Raw genomic sequence first — 17,927 nt, forward strand, 5'->3', positions numbered from 1 at the left:
AAGTCTCCTGTGGGGACATGTTTGTAATCTGATAAGTTCAATGCAGTGGGTGAGTGTGGGGATAGAAACACACACAGAGGTGGGAACCTCACTTTGATTGAGAGTGTTGGGGAAGCGTTCCTGCAGGAGACGGCGTCTGAGCTCCACCTTGAAGAAAGGAAAGGTTTCTTGGGTGATAAAAGGTAAGATGGGCACTCCAGGCAGAGGGAGTAGCCATGTGTTCCAAGAGAGAATACCACACCAAACAGAGGATGCATGTCCTTCTTGTTCTCCAAACTAATGCCATCATCTTCAGCTAAGTTTGTGTTGGGAGTAGAGTCTGAGTCTTATTTGATTTGATTGTATCCACAGAGCTTAACCTGGTATCTGCCATATAGAAGATGCTCAATACATGCTGGATGCACTGATTTGAAATGAGTGCTACTGTTTGCGATTTATATGCCAACCTCCAAGAGACACCATTGCTAGGACATGTACATAGAGTTGGGATGGACCTCAAAAGTTATTTTTTTTTCCTCCCCAGTCCCATCCTCCTTCCCGTCTTGAAGCTTTTTCTTCCATCTTTTCGACTCTTACTGAAGCGTCGTGTAATACTCTTGAGTCCTCAGGGGTGTTCACAAGCTGATCCAGGACCAGTGGCATTTGGTGATAATGTCTCCTTCGTTTCCTTCAACGTGAGACAGCTCTTCAGTCTTCCTTTGTCTTTCATGACCTTGGCATTTTTGAGTACCAGCCAGAATGTCCTTCCATTTGCATTTGTCTGCTGTTTCCTCATGGTTAAATTCAGGTTATGCATTTTTTATAAGAATACCATGGAAGTGATGTTACGTCCTTCTCAGTGGATTGTGTCAAGAGGCACGTGATACTGATTTATCCTGTTTCTGGTGATGTTAACGTTGATCATTTGGTTAAGGTAGTGTCTGCCAAGTTTCTCCACTGTAGTCACCCTTTGTAATTCGTAAGTATTTTATGAGGAAATATTTTGAAACTGTATAAATACTGTTTCTCATATTTCTGTCCAGTAATTTTACTATCCATTGAGACTCGATTGATGACTCTTTCCGGAAACAGTTATGACTGTGGTGTTTGCCAGATTGTGCTTTTTCTAGTCATTATCTTTTCCACACTTTTTGGTTGGAATTTTATTATAAGGAAAAACTTTACTTCTCCCCCATATTTATTTTTTCCATTGTTTATACCAATATGGGTTCATGAGTTCTTATTTCTATGTGTGAGAATTCGTTGCTATCATTTATTTATTTTCTTGCTCAAATTGTCCCTGATTTGACCAATGGGACACTGGCTTCTGTGACCTTTTGACTGTCCCTTCACTTTTTTTTTTTTAAGATTTATTTGAGGGAGCGAGCATGAGAGAGAGAGAGAGAGAGATCATGAACAGAGGGGAGGGGCAGAGGGAGAAGCAGACTCCCCACTGAGCAGGGAGCCTGATGCAGGGACTGGATCCCAAGAACCTGAGCCAAAGGTAGACGCTTAACTGACTGAGCCACCCAGGCGCCCCCTGTCCCTTCACTTTTTGATACAACATGATGTTCCTGGCTCATCTTGTATACTCTGTGCCTCAGCCCTAGAATTAACCATTCATACAGACGTTTCTTTCATTGAAGAATAGATAGTATTTAGAAGTATATAGAAGCCAAAATCTGAGTGCTACGTGTGCTCACTCTTGGGGGGAGCTAGGAAATATATGTGCGTGCTCACATATCTGTAACTATTTCTGTGTCTTTCGTATTTGTGTGTGTGGGGGGGTGTATGTATACACACACACACACACACAAGTTCATACTGATACTTCCAATTCCAATCTAACACCAAAGAGTTTATTCTAGCCTCCCCCCACACCTGTAACTCCTATGAAGATAGTGAGAAACTCAGCTCTCATTATCCTCAATATATTTACTTGCTCAGTCCTAAAATACACACAGAATAGCTTCAGAATTGCTAACCTACGTAACCCATATACAAACCTCCTAACTAAAGTACTATATTTGTGTACAGATCTTATATTTTGCCTTAGACTATGTAGTCAAATTACTATTTTCCAAAGTGACTTTTGTCAGTTCTCCCCCTGCCTCCCTTCAGTGTGGTCGTATCATTCATTTGTAATACAGTTAGGTTCACTTGTTTCTGTTTATATTCTATTTTGGGTCCACACCCTGCCCCCCACCAACACACTCCTTGTTAATTTTATTTACTTATTTTTGAGTATGTGAAACATTAATATGGTTCCAAAACACAGAACCAAACAAAAAAAAAATATACTCAGAAAAGTGCCACTCTGCTTCAGCCCTTCTCCATAGTTGTTCCCATGCACCTGCTGAAGGTAACAAATCTCATTCATTTCTTACTTACCCTTTTTTCTTAGATGAAAGATAGCACAATGTAGCTATTTTTCTGTGCTTTGCCTTTTTCACTTTACAGTGTGTCCTAGAAATCACTTGCTATCCGCCTAAGTGATCTTGTTCATTGTTTCTCATAGCTGCAGAATACTGAGTGAATGTACCATAGTTCATGTGCTCACTGTGAACTATGGTACACTGTCTTACATGAGTGCCTTTTCCCCCCATAGGCTTTCCAACAAAATACGTATCATGCTTTTCAATCTTCTAGGCCAAGAATTTTGATAATGGTTCATGCAAAGATGGTAGTAGTAGAGGTGGTGAAAAGTGCTTAGACTTAAGATACAATTTTGGAAAAAAAACAATTCAGAGTTTACAGTGGATTGCTGTGGAGGCTGATGCAGTGGTTTTCCAACTGGGGTCCTCTCCAATTCTGTTTAGATAGTAGGCATCAGTATTAACAGTCTACACTAGTTACTTCTTTTTACTTGCCTGATTTATGAGGTTTTTGGTGATTCTCACCTTCCTCTTGGGCCAGCCTTAATTTTTTTTTAAAGATTTATTTATTTATTTTAGAGAGAGAGGACACACAAGAGGGGGAGGGGCAAAGGGAGAGGGAGAGAATCTCAAGCAGACTGCTTGCTGAGCGAGGGGCCCTACGTGGGGCTCCATCTCAAGGCTCTGAGATCATGACTTGAGCCAAAATCAAGAGTTGGCCACTTAACCGACTGAGCCACCCAGGCACCCCTTGGGCCAGTCTCATTATATGTCCTAGTAAATTTATGGCATTATAATAGCTAATGCTAACTGCTCTAACAGATAATTTCTAACATTTCAGTGGCTTAATGCAGCAGTTTATTTTTTGCTCACGTTACAATCCAGTGCGGGTGTTTTTGAATTACAGCTCTCTTCCATATGGTAATTCAGGGACTCTGGCTCCTTCTAGAATGTAGTTTCTCCGTGCCCTGAGTCTTGGAGTCTTTGAGGAGTAAGTATGAAAAGAAAGTGAAAAAGGGGCGTCTTAACTGCCTTGGTCTGGAAGGAATGCAGATTACTTTCCAGGTTCAGTTGCTGAGAACTCGTCACACGCCCCCTAGATGCAGGAGGGCCGGTAAATGTGGTCCCTGCAGGACAGCAGCTTTCCAGGAAGCACTCCATACATGGAGGGGGCGTAAGGATCGAGGTGGATGGGTAGCTAACTCTGCCATGGATATTTAACAAAGTAAGTCACTTGCGTACTGTGTGGGAATAAATAACTTGTGTTGCAGGATAGAACATTCTGAAGTATTACATTGTCAAGTACTGAAGAATGGTTAAAAAAAAAAAAAAGTACAGAGTAGTCCCCCCTGATCTGCGGGGGACAAGTTCCAGGACCTCCCAGTGGATGCCTGAAACTACAGATAATACTGAGCCTTAGGCATACTGTTTATCCTGCAATACAAGTTATGTGAGTGGGGTCTCTTCCCTCTCAAAATACCTTATTGTACTGCACTCACCCTTCTTCTTGGGATGAAGTGAGATGATCCAGGGCCTACGTGATGGGATGACATGAGGTGCATGACGTAGGCACACAGTGTTAGGCCACTGCTGGCCTTCTGAGGGTCCTGCAGAAGAAGGATCATCTGCTTCGGGACCGCAGGTGTCCACAGGGAAGTGAAACCGGGAACAAGGAGGGACTGCGGTAATCATGGAGTTTAACAGCAGGGAACGAAGAGTTGGTGTACAAAAGGAGGAACAGGATTTAACTTTGAAGGGTTAGTGAGTCTAGTAGAGGAGTTCCAAATAACAAGGATTGTGGATGAAGAAAAGATGTTTGTATTTTCATTCGTCTGCTCTTCCATTCATTCAAGAATGTGCCACTGGCCGTGTGCTCGGTGCTGTTAGGTGGCGGCAGGAGGTGGACTGTATGTATACTGGGGGGGGCGTGTTTACTTGTACATGGACAGGAGGATGTTGTGCAGGTATGGGGAGAAGCGACGAAGCATAAGCCAGAACAGTGGGACTTTTCCCCGCCTTTTTGATCTTAAAAAAAAAAAAAAAAAAACCCTCTGAGAATATTATGTAAAAGAAACTTTCCTAAAAGCTTTTAAAGTGCAGCACTTTGTTAGAACAAATTGATCATCTAAATAAGAAAAATGTCAGATTCTAATAAACAAGATGCTATTTCATGTTCTTTTCAGAATATAATATTTTTCAATCATGGAAAAATGAGTATTTCTCACATTAAGTGTTTGTAGGCTTTGGGCTCATCCTAAATGGAAAAAGTTAATATTGTTCTCATCATGCAGGGGTTTGATTTATAAGGGGACTACCAAGAGAAAGATCTGTCATAATATTTTATAGCCACACCAGTAGAGTAATGCTAATAACCAACATGTGTACTGCACGCTACAGTTTACAGAGCGGTCCTATATAACTGATCCAACCTGATTATCACCCCAACCGTATGAAGTAGGTAAGGGCTAGGTTGATATCATCATTAGTAGTAAGAGTAGTTGTATGTAGATGTTCAGATGTAGCGCCATTATCCCCATTTTACAGTCGAGGAAATTGACACTTAAGGATGTAAATGATGTGCCTAGAATCTGTAAATTTAAAATCCCAAAGAGAAAATAAATTTTAAATTCTGATGTTGTGGTCTAATTGTATCTGTGTTCAAGAATAAAAAATTCAGTTGAGCTTTCTAAAATTCCATTTACTTCTTGTCTGTTATTGTCAGGGTGGGAGGTAGGCAGAAGTTAAGAAAATATGGTTAAGGGGCACCTGGGTGGCTCAGTCGTTAAGTGTCTGCCTTCGGCTCAGGTCATGATCCCAGGGTCCTGGGATCAAGCCCCACGTCCGGCTCCTGGCTCGGCGGGGAGTCTGCTTCTCCCTCTCCCTCTGCCTCTCCCCCTGCTCATGCTCTCGCTCTCTCTGTATCTCTGTGTCTCGAATTAATAAATAAAATCTTTAAAAAAGAAAAAGAAAATACGGTTAATATTTCCAAGTAGTGTGATATTTTCCATTCTTTGAATTACGTCTCTTGTCAGACAATTAATTTCCTTTTTCTTTTCTTTTGGTTTTATAGTAATTGATTTTATGGTACATTAAATGTGAGGGGGAAATGCTGAAAGGGCAGGACTTTTATTCTGGGAGCCAGTTTTTTTTCTCTTCGGGGACTTACTTGTTTGTTCTATAAGCAAAAGAACTGCACTAGATCCTAACTCCTTTGTATTCACATTTATTAGTGAATAATACTGTCGCTTTGTGACTAATGTCCAGCTGTGTCTGTTCTCGCAGGTGGGGTGACTGCTCTCTGTTGGGACCCTGTCCAGCGAGTGTTGTTCTCGGGCAGCTCAGATCACTCTGTCATCATGTGGGACATCGGTGGGAGAAAAGGAACGGCCATCGAGCTCCAAGGACACAAGTAAGGCAGCTGATGCTTTTATTAACAAACTCGGAGAAAAGATTCCCAGTGGAAAGCTAGAACAGGCGTGTGGTCGGTGTCTATGGCAGGATCTTAACATGGGAACAAACATTGCCGGAACACAAATAATAGCCACTTTGAATCATATCTGTGCGTAGGTATGTTTACTTATTTATACCTCATTTAATTCCACGGAGGATTTGAGAGTGCTGGCAAAAACCGTAAAATAAAATAATGGCAGCAAAGAAATAAAAAGTAAAAATGAGAACCAGGGACACTTACGAGTAAAAATTTGAGAATGCGAGAAAAAAGAGCTTAAAAATATAAGCCATGAAGGCCTATGGAATTTCAATAATTGAGTTCAAATGTGGCAAGATTCCTGGCAGCTTAAGGAAAAGGGGAGAGATAATAAGCTTACACTATATATTTTGTACTTGACCAAATATTTATTGAGCACTCGCCTTGATTCATATCAGGCTCTTCTTCCTTGACAGGCAGATTTCACAGGGCTGAGAGGAAGAGCAAAGAAAGCTTTGTGTTTCCTTGGAGCTGTTCTCAAACTTGCAGTGTGCAAAGAGTCACCAAGGAATTTGTGACAGTGTAGACTCCTGGACCCTGTCTTTGGAGAGCCCAGTCACCGTCTGGAGCTGCAGGTGTCTGTGCTGTACGAGGCCTCCCAGGCAGCTCTCTTGGCAGCCCTCAGACCACACTCTGACCTGTCCTACCCTGTGCGCCCGCCGGTCCTAGGGGCAAAGCCTGGTCGTGGGCAGAAAAGAATTGTAGATCTGCTTTCGAGTTCTAAAGCTAATCTGTATTGTTTTAACTTGTGAAGTTTTCACAGTGATGTCAAGAGCAACTGTAGACAGCCATAGCAAACGTTAGTAAGGCTCCCACGAGCTGACTGGTTCTAAGCAACATTAGCTCTTTTTGTAAATCTACCCAGTAAATATTCTCCTAAGTAGTTACATCTACAGTTGGATTATTAGATATGAACGGATTCAATTTTGGAGGGCCTCTGCACAAATAATTATCTTAGTGTTAGAATTTAGTCTTTGAGAAGTAGCTGTGAAGCCTTCTTTCCCACATTAGAAAATGGGCCCGTTGTCTGGGGCCTTGTCTGGCTTGTGGGGCCACTCGGACCTTGTCATCAGCTCATAAGAGGAATCGTTCCCTTGTATTTATCTCCGTGACAAGGGGACATGCATCAGTATTGTATAAAAGGAGTTGACATCATCCATGTAAATGAAGAAAAAGAGAAGCCAAACACAGTCCTGTTTAATAATACTCAGTTATTCTCCAAAATGCCAAGTAATTCCTGCTGCCTCAGGTCTTTCAGAGAAATAAAAGGCCAGTTTTGAAATATCAGTAATATTTGTTGGGCTCATTCAGATTAGCTCATAACTAGTTTTATTTTTGCACAGTGGTGAATAAAGCCTGCAGGCAATCTTGCATGACCCATCCACAGGGTAGTAAAGTATAACAGTGCTCAACGCCAGCAGCACTGCGTGCTGAGTGCCCCCCCACAAACTGTTGACCTGGGAAACTTGCACCTATTGTTTGGTAAGAAAGGAAAAGCTGTAAAATTGAGATAGAGTCTCTCAGTCCCAGAAAAATGCAACCTGAGCTAATAGGTCTTCCAGTTTCTAAGGAATACAGACCTGGCCTTTTCGAAAATGAAACAAACCATACTTGGGAGTCCATCCCAATAATCCACACCCTTAGAACCTAGTGGGATGGCAGGCTGGTGAGATCAGGAGCCGCCGGTCGGCACTGGCTTTAAACAGAAATAATGGCAGAAGGCCTTTGCCTGGTGCTTTATTTAGCTCAAGCTGAGGAATAAAGGGAACTCTGTGAGGGGCTCCTCGTCACTGGGCCTTAGCCTGAGAGGGGCTGCCTGGTGTCACACGTCTGGGGGAAATGAACTTCCTCAGCATCAGTTGGTGTCACCCTGTTAGAGTGGGTTTGAGTGCCCGAGGTGGAGACAGGGAGGACACCGGAGCTGCTGAAAGGAGGAGGATGGGACTCACAAAAGGGGGCGGAAGGAAGGGGCCAGGCCAGCAGGCAGGAAGGAGAGCCACAGGGCCACGTCCATAGCCACCATTCCTTTGCCCTGAAAATTGGCCACTGGATTGGTGTTCAGTGATTGTATTTCGTCAGAGAGCAAACACACAGATACCTCAGTGCCATCTTGTAAGCACTCTGTATACGTAGGAGGGAAGCCAGATGTCATCTTTTCGATGAGAATACTGAGTCCTCAAAGCCCCCAGCTGGTAGCTTAGTTCTCCCAAACCTTAGCTCCGTCCAACAGAGAAAGCTCCTTAGAGCCTTCTTTGTATCCTGCACTGTGCTAGGGACTGGGGGTACTGAAGCGAACGTTGACTAACAGATGGTCCCCTCAGTGCTCCATGATTTTTTTTTTTGTTTTTTTTTAAAGATTTTATTTATTTGACAGAGAGAGACACAGTGAGAGAGGAAACACAAGCAGGGGGAGTGGAAGAGGGAGAAGCAGGCTTCCCGCTGAGCAGGGGGCCCGACGTGGGGCTCGATCCCAGGACCCTGGGATCATGACCTGAGCCGAAGGCAGGCGCTTAATGACTGAGCCACCCAGGCGCCCCCCATGATCTCTTTTGTCTTTCTACTTTCGAGGCCAAAGAGTTTCTTCTTGGGGCCCACGGCTGTCCCTTGCTGTCCTACAATTCTTCATTTTCCCACCTTCCCCCCAGGGTGACTACAGGTGGTTAGAGTTCCAAATCGGGCACCGAATTGGTGAGCTTGGGAACTGGGCAGAGCCAACCAGACCAAAGACGCAGAGGGGTGGGGAGACTACCTTCCCCTCTGGTGGGAATATCCAAGCATGATGTGGAGGGACAGCTCCCCAGGTCTTCTGTCCTAGGTTCTGTGGCTTCATTCCATCCTTCAGCAGCAGAAATATGACAGTTTTGCAAGTAATTTGATTTGGTATATAAAAATCCCATCAAAGCAGAGAGAGCTTTAGCACTAGAGTAACTAAAATGTCTCCAAGTCCAAGGGAAAAAAAGCTAAGAAAGTATACTTCTATACAATTTTATCTGCATTTGACACATTTTAGTGTTTTTATTCCCTGCAGCAAGTGGAACATGATTATGTGCTAGCTCTGTGAAAGGAAAGGCGTAGAAAAGGTTCTAGTTTTAGGGACCAGTTATGTTTCTGAAGTATCCATTACCAGTTGGATGGATATTATGGAAGCATAAACCTAGACATTTATTGTCCCATGCCCATGTCAAATCTAATAATGATACTTGGGCTTTTTAGATCCTTTTTTACTCTTAGATAATACCTATCATTTCATGACCAACTTTATGACCATACTTTTCCTTTCTAACAGTATTTTTCTTAGGCTTCTAAGACTTGTGGCAATTTAATTTAATGGTAACGTGATTTAAAGCACAGGTAAAGATCTGAGCGGTTTCTTGGGATGGAACCTTCCACCAATACTGGGATTCCGTAGGTGACATGGGATGTGGTCACTGCCCGGGCTGTTGTCACACAGGGCCTCTGTATTTTTCACAGTCCCAGCTCTTGGTTTTTCTCTTCTGACTCTTAGCATATGTAAGACTTTTGTTACAAGCATCTTCGAAGCCTTTTGGTAAAGAAAGGGGCTATTTGTAAATAAATATCCATCGGTAGAATTTGGACCTTTCCCTCTTTATCAGGCAAATTGCGTGTAAAGTTAGGAAAGGAAGTAGAATTCTCACATTCATACTCTCCTGGGTTTGGGAAAGGAGAGCAAGGGTCAAGGAGAGCAAGCTTTTTCTCTTTGCAAATCTCAGATTTAGGAGCATTTCTCATTGTAGCACTAGAGAATTATTAGGATCCAGGGGAAGAGATGTCTTTTCCATTTCTAATTGAGCTAAATGCATAATAGATCAAAGAATTAGCAATGAGGGTTTTCATAGAGGGGAGAACCTTATCAAGGGGGAGATGCCATACTGCGTGGTCATTAATCGCTGGCCTCTGAGCCAGGCCAGGCTGTGTTTGAGCCAGCCCTTCTGCTAATGGCCATGTAGGCCTTGACAGGATTCTTCATCTCTCTGATCCTCAGTTTTCTTATCTCTAAAGTAAGGATAATACTGGAAGGAGAAACCCTCAAAGATTGTCAAAAACCATAAATGATAGAATGCATATAAAATAATCAGAAGAAGGGCGCCTGGGTGGCTCAATCAGTTAAGCATCTGCCTTTGGCTTAGGTAATGATCCTGGGATCCTGGGATCGAGCCCCACATCAGGCTCCCTGCTCAGTAGGGATTCTCCTTCTCCCTCTCCCTCTGACTCTCCTCCCCACTTGTGTGCACGTTCTCTCTCTCTGTCTCAAATAAATAAAATCTTTTAAAAAAATCAGCACAAGAGTAAGGGCTAGTAAGTGCCGGTTGTTGAAATTATTCTTGATAACAGAAATTACAGTAATTTGAAAATCAAGCTTTTGGATAGGAGTCGTATTTCTCTCTGAATATAGCATTTTCAATGGAAATACTGCCACGTGTACTTACTCCCTCTATAAGACATTCAGCAGCTGTTTACTGAGCTCCATCCATATACCAGACTTTGTAGTAGGCACTCTGGATGTAAAGGGGACTGTGAAAACAGTCACGGACTAGATGGAACAAGCCGGATGCATGAGGATGGGGTAAAGGTAGGACAGTATGTCAGTGTGACAAAAAAATGGGAGGCTTCTGTGGAGGGAGTCATTCTTGATTTGGGTCTTAGGAGATGAATAGGTTCTCAGAGTTCTCAGGATCAAGAGGTTACCCCAAACAGAGCTGCATGAACTCAGTACAGTGTTTTCAGGAAATGGCAAGTAGACAGAAGGGCAGTGGCTAATCTGAACTTCTACCATAGCCAGTAAAACAACCAAATGTTGCTGATCTCGAACGAGTGCTCCTGGGCAGGATCCCTGGGGAGGGAAATCCTTCCAGGGCCCCCTTGGTGTGAGATGACCCCAGGTATCAGTTACCCAGGAGACCTCACGTGTGTGGATTACTCATGAGCTTTCTGGTCCTTGGAGCTTCGGGAGGTTTATGAATATGGGAGTTCTGAATCTAAGAGAGCGAGTGCTCTGGTAGCAGGTGCCTAACTGATTAGGTTTTTCCCAAGTCACCTAGGGCTTTTCATCAAAAAGATGAAAGCTCCTATACATTTAAGCTCCCCCCTACTCTTAGGAGGCAGAAGAGGGCCTAAGCTGACATTTGGGCAGATGTTAGCTTATGTCTGAAAATCGGTTTCTATAAAAAGAAGAAAGGCTTCTCTACCCTCTTTCCCAAGCAAGCATCAGGCACAGGGCCGGCCCGCGGGGCATGCGACCTGTGCAGTCCCACAGGGCCCCGTGCTTGGGCTAATGTTGTACTGTCACCGTCTGGTCATTATTAAGACATTTTTAGCAAGGGGCCTTGTATTTTCATTCATCGTCAGGCCCCCCCAGACTATGTAGCTAGGCCTAATAAGACATATGTTCCCTCTAGGGCTGGTGAGAAAGGAAATGAGGCCTTCCCTAGTAAGTGTAGTCTTTGGAGATGGCAGATTCTGGTCGTTGTGAAAAGTGAGGGTTTTGTGCACCGGTGAAGACCATTTGCTGTGCAATACATGGAGCTCTCAGCTGTGAAATAATAACCAGTTTTGAAATGCTTTCTAGTGTAAATGCTACACTGATGTCAGATGAAACATGAATGTAAGAAGAAGGTATCTTTTATTCTTTATAACCCTTAATCTGTGAACCTGGAGATGTTCCCTCACCTCGTTTTTAGCTGCAAGGTGGTTACGTTGTGAACCCTTAAATCAAGAAGTCCCTGAGCAGCTTTATTACAAAGCTTGGAATCCAGCATTCGTCACGGTGTTCCACTCTTCTGTGTTGGAATATTAACAGTATTGGAGCCCCATAAATTATGTATTTGTTGCTGAATGTTGCTGCCAGCCATGAGTGGCAAAGCATTTCCTTCTGTAGCTTATTTTGGGTTTACAAGATCACTGATGTGTATCAAGACACCTTAACAAATGAAATGTAGTTCAAATCACAGGGTTACGAGTCGACTAGATAGATTTTCCTTCTTGCCCTTGAATGTCAGAACGGTGGCGCTCCATACTTTAAGACAGGTGAAATAACAACCAAGAGAGTTGGAAAACAACAGACTCTCTTTTTAACGAGTACCTGTCAAAGATTTTATATCAGTCATTAATTAATAAAGGAACTTGTAAGATGTTACAGCCAGTTCAAAGGAAAATCCAAAGAGCAGACGTATGCATCGGCAGGGGAGAACGGAAATGAATTTGTAGGTAGATTCACAAATGGCTTCCTCCATGGGAGGGGCGGGGCATGGAGACTCGTTGCATCTTCACTGGAAAGATTCATTTGCCATAATACCAGGTTAACATTTACAGAGTTATAAAGTAGCGCAGTTAAAGGTGCTGCAAGATGCAGGCCCCTGTAGAATCAGATAACCCAGAAAGGTGTGCCTGATAACACCTGATCCTCCACTGAAGATGCCAGTACTTTCTTTTTGCCCATGTCATTCTTTCACAGTTCTTCCCCTGTCCGCTCCTGTAATCATGATAATCTCAGAGATTATTCTTTATCACAGAAGAAGGTTGGCCTCCTAAGGGCTGGCCTAATTAGTAACATCATGCTGTGAGAGTGTTAATTAACCATACGGGTCTTCCTGGTTTGCTTTGCAAGTAGAGAGCTGTAGAGTATTATTAAACAACCGTCGAGCCCACAGAATTAACGTCTGCCTGGAACTGTTTATAAGGAGTTCTGGATTGGGCTTTGCAAAGCCTCTGTTATTTGCTATACCAAGACTAGGAAACCAAGCCCAATATTCTCCGCCATGTCACCTGTAGTACTTACACGTTGGTTGAATTCCTTGAAGTTTCCAGCATTTGCCAGGTTTCTGGCCTGGTAGTTTCCTTACCACCTGTAAGACCAGGACCCTACAAACCAGGTACTAGGGCCAGTTTTCTTAGGAGAGCTTTGTAGCCACTGCGTAAGTTTAAGCGGCTAGTCATATCTGAATGAGCATTATTCTCTAATATGACATTCTAGGTAAGGACTAGGTTGGTTGCCCAACTATATCCTGTGGATAGATGCTAACTGAACCTATGAAATAACTATTTGCCATTAAAATTAAGGGAATTCAGTAATACTTTTTGAATTCTGGGGGAATCATTGAAAACTGGACGTCATTTTTAAATGTTTCTCTTTAGCTTATAAAAGCAGAGTTTACAAGATTGTAGGTTAGAGATAGGATAAAAAGTAGGAGAAAAAGCACCCTCCCATATCCAGAAAATAGAACATTAAAACAACATCAGCAGTATTCCAGACAAATAACCACAGTAAAATGTCCCTCTTCAGTTCATCCGGTCTTGTGCAACTAGTTCTTGTTCTGCTAGTTCTTGGTTTAGCACTCTGCATTCATGAAGCTGTCTGCATCCAGACTAAAAAGAGTCCAGAAATCCATGGAAATCCTGACTCAGTCCACTAGCACAGCTTAAAAATTACCTAAGCAATGTCAGCTCTGTAGCCTTTGCCCGAGAGTCTCTTCTTTTGAAATATCAATATTTAAAAATACCTGGTACATATAGTCCTTTTCCGTGAAACTCTTGAGATTATCCTTTCTGGCCTGTAGCTTATAGCAAAGCCCTCAGGCAAGCATCAGAGTAAAACAGAAATTGTCTATAGATTATGAAGACTTCAATGGTTAGTTTTTTTTACTGTGACAAATAGTAATCATAATGCAGGAGAATAAAATTCTCTATTGAGATAGCCTACATAACTATCTCCTGAGAGTTTTGATCAGTATTTCCCTGGAGGGGAAAGCATATTAGAGACAATGAGTGCTCCAATAAACCTCCAGGGTCCTCCCATAAAATATGCAACTTCAGAAATACTTACATTAATAAAATTTTATCTAAACTGACTTGACCTAGGGAATGCCGAGCACCTCTTCTGATCTGATGACTCTTCCCATGAAACTCTTAAAATAGCAACACAGCAAACACATACAGTTATTTATAGCATCTCTCTTTTTATAAGGCAGAGGAGTACATCTTTACAATTCTCAAGGATCCCTCTAGGGAATCTCAAAGATAGTTGTAGGTGTAGGAAGTATCCTAAAGTTTTTATTTTATTTTTTCAAAATATAGGGTACGGCCTAGGAAGGCAAAATCATGAGTTGTCAAAGATGTTTTTGGGACTTTAACCAAGTCAACATAAAGCTCTGAAAATAATGTGGTGACACACAGAATCTTTGCTAGCGAGGCAGATTTTATAGAAGGTAAAGAATATCCTTTTGCATTGTAGTCAAAGGCATTAATCAGCAAGGCAAGGAAGGAAGCCATCAAAACTGAGGGAACTGTGCCAAGATTTTAATGCATTTTATAGCTCTTTTTTCAGACTTGAGTATTATAAACCAAAGCAAATAAAATTCACTTTCCAAGTTTTGTCCTTCATTTTTCTCTCTCATATTCTGGAACAAATTTACACTTCACTTTAGAAGAAGTGCCTTTCTCATCCATAGTCTCTCACAAATGTACAGTGGAGTTTTCCAGAAGCTGCATGATGAATGATTATCAGAACAAATACAGAAAGAGATGAGTATCTATCTGGCTCTCTTCTATTAAGCCAGACATTAGAAAGACTTGCAGAAATGTTAATGCCATTTTTGTCATCAAAATTTGTCACCTTGGGAAATGTAGTTAATTTTCACCAAATCTGTGTTATCTATATTAAAATAGAATGGATTCATCATTGCTATTTTCAAATGAATCGATACTTTTTTTTAATTCTCAGTTTTGATTTCAAATACAATAAATATTGGTAATTTCTTATTTAAACCAAAGCTCTTTGATGTCTTCTCAAAATAGTTTTAAGAGTGTAAAGGGATCCTAGACGAAAAAGTTCGAGAACCATTGCTTTTAAGACACAACTACTCTATTTTCTCTTTTAAAAACAAAAGCCCATACATAGTTGTATCTTGTTTCCATCATTACCCCTGGCATAATCTCAACCACCCATTTTAATTATAATAATTAACCAGAGTAACTAACTTATATTTCATAGAGAAAATTGGGAGGAGGGAGGATGTGGATAATTGAGAACTGTCACATACAAGCATTTTAGCAGATGAGCAAAGCTCATGAACACACACAATAGAAATTTCTACTGCAATATACACCACTCTTACATCTCCTTCAGGTGGCAAAAATGAACATGTTCATGGATGTGACTCACCTAAGTTATAGCCTCTCTATCATAAAAAGTGAGAAGCAAACATATATAAACTTAATAATTATACTTTGTAATCAAAGTTTCAGTATTCTGACCTATTTAGAAATTATCTAAGTGGGTATCCAATGATTATTTATCAATTAGCTCTATGTATAGTAATCCGTTTTAAGTTACATAAAGATCTTAGGGATTATCTTTAAGTTGATGTGCTATAAAACATAATTGCTATTTATATGAAAAGTTTATCAAAACAATTAGTTGAGTTGAACACGAATTTATATTTTTCATATATAGCATTACATAGGCATAATATTAGCTTATTGGACTAGTTATCCTGTATATATTTAGAAGAAATCAACCCAAGTAAAGTAAGATGTACACTTGCTCATACTTAACACTGATGAATCAGAGAAAGACATAGCTGTTTTAAAATTTATCACACTCGTCTCACTTGCCAAAGAGTTCACCTCAATTCTGTGAACTTAGATTCTTAAAATGTTACTGAGTTAATAGTTTCTGTAAAAGGATTTTTAAGTCTAGTAAATTTCAAGTTTTAGGGGCTCAATTTTCTTTTTTCCATTAAGTTTATGAAAATTCAATTTATATAAGCACTTGTTTATTTTTAAAAGCCAAACAGAACAAGTTCTTAAAATCTAAAAAGTACTATAATCTAAAAAAAAATTTTTTTTAAATTAGAAAGAAAGAATACTGTAATCTAAGTTACTGATGCCCTCTGGCAATAGGCTAGTGCTCCAGACATGAGAGGGAAAGGCCTTACTGAACTGTAGTCACAGACACACAGAGCTTTAACAGCTTCGGTCCCACAACTTCAGCCACAGGTCAGAAGGAAACACGAAAGCACACAAATCACCAGTCCAGATTGCAAGGAACTGTTCTCCTCCCCAGTGGGCATAGAATTCTTAATTGATTTGAGCTCGAAATAGAAAAATATTCAAACAGAAACAACCAAGAAGCCCTATTTCCTGTTCCCTCACCCAGTGGAAAATAATGTCTGTAACCTTTTGTTAGTGATCACCACGTTGTCAGACCATAGAACTGGACGCTCCATGGTGGCTGCCCCCAAGAGGGAATACTTCGTCAGCCATGTATGAACTGGAAAGAAAAATAAAGCACAAAATGAGTAGAGAGGGAATGAAAACTAGAGAAAACAGAGAGTCAGCAAAACTCAAGTCTGTTGCTTCTTTGGCTTCACCCTGGAAGCCAAGAAATGGCGCCTGGGCTTAAGCCACCATGATGTACTCCACACCTCAACCAACACAATTTACCTGGCTCTGGCAGGTCAGTGCAGTGGGATCCTTTTTAAAAAAAAAAAAAGTAAAATCATGACTTTTGAACAAATACAGCATGACCATGTACCACAGGTTTTATTTAATTAATCAATTAAGGAAGGAGCCAGTCCCATATTACAAGTAGTTCAACAATCAGCTTTTCTCCTCAAGTGTCGGTAACTGACAAAGACCCTCTCTTCCTGAGGCCTCAGCATCTTAAGTAAACATTTTGATTCCATCTGATTTCTAAGATCTGTGCTTGGGGCTCAAGGGGGAGCATGCGCATTGATTGACTTTGCTGGGCGTCCTGCCTTTAGGGCTTTCGCCTTGCTCTCCAGACCTGTCACTGACCCTGGCTTTCTTTTGCAGTGACAAAGTCCAGGCCCTTTCCTATGCGCAGCACACGCGGCAGCTCATCTCCTGTGGTGGTGATGGTGGGATCGTGGTCTGGAACATGGACGTGGAGAGACAGGAGGTAGGTGTCATGGCAGGTCATGGGGCCACTCTGTGGCTGCTGGGCTGGACTCTGCAGTTCTGGCTGGGCTGAAAAACGCCTCAGCCTCCCCTCCTGCTCATTTCTTATTTCTCCTATGATTAAATGTGAAATAAGACCTGTTATGTCAGAGAATAAAAGATTCTAGTAGAAAAGGAAATTCCTTTTTTTTTTTTTTTACTCCTCCCAAATTGGCTTGTAACATTCATGTAATAGTGATTTCATAAGAATTTCGACCAAGATGAAGCTGTTTAGACTTTGAATCTGTTGCTCCATTCACAACCAAAGTTCAGGTGAGAAAAGAGGGAACCATCTGTTTTCAGACCATTATCCCTTAAAGTGCCCTAGGAACACAGAAGACTCGCTCGCGTGTTTTATGTTAGCCAGGGAATGGTGACTAATGTGTGACAAATGGTATTTGGTGAAGTAAGAGTCCTTAGCTTGATATTAATAGAAATATCAGAAATAACTAATTTTTTATTTGTGCTGCTTTATAATCATGCTCTAAACAGTTCTCCAGATGCAAATATATACACCGTCATTTTTAAGAATACATTTAAGTTTTCTTCTGGCATTCTGTTTTTATGAGTTTTCTTTTTTCATCTTTAAGCATCTTATCAACGGACATGTTTACTCAATATCCCCTTGACAAGAACTTTGAAGTTAGCCGTATTCTCATTTCCCTAGAATTATGCTGGGTGAACTTTCCCTTTGACGGTGTATATTCATCTAATGTATTTCCTTGCAGGATGCAAGAATTAGAAAAGCAACACTTTAAAAAGACAAAAGCAATTTCCCACCTTCTTTCCATGCCCTCACCCCAATCTCATTTCAAGAGAGTAGTTGCTATTATCTACCATGTAATGCCTTTCAAATGGCAGTAATTAAATGCTTAAGAAGATTAAAGCCTGACTTGCTCAAACCATAAATCCGTGGGAGTTCTATTAGTAACTAATTAAAATGATCATTACTGTTAGGAAGTGGGGAATTGTAGAATATTGCTTTTGAAAGTACCACTTGGCCCCTTCAGTATAAAGGCAGGGAAATTGGTACAGCCATGAGACTGCAGATCCTGCACGATAGCCTGCCCTGGGCGAGGGACGGTCACACCTCGTCTGTCCCCACTTCT

At 41.4% G+C, this 17,927-nt stretch overlaps 1 protein-coding gene across 1 annotated transcript in view; it reads left to right on the forward strand.

Moving 5' to 3' along the window:
- Positions 1–17,927, forward strand: part of WDFY2 (WD repeat and FYVE domain containing 2) — a 170,391-nt gene that overhangs the window by 143,838 nt on the left and 8,626 nt on the right. Inside the window, exons 7-8 of the mRNA XM_032403088.1 lie at positions 5,637–5,763; positions 16,675–16,780. Coding sequence (XP_032258979.1) covers positions 5,637–5,763; positions 16,675–16,780 — 233 coding nt within the window. The remainder of the gene's footprint in view (positions 1–5,636; positions 5,764–16,674; positions 16,781–17,927) is intronic.

This window comes from Phoca vitulina, unplaced genomic scaffold, assembly GCF_004348235.1.
Source record: "Phoca vitulina isolate PV1807 unplaced genomic scaffold, GSC_HSeal_1.0 scaffold5, whole genome shotgun sequence".
In the NCBI taxonomy this organism is placed as follows: domain Eukaryota; kingdom Metazoa; phylum Chordata; class Mammalia; order Carnivora; family Phocidae; genus Phoca; species Phoca vitulina.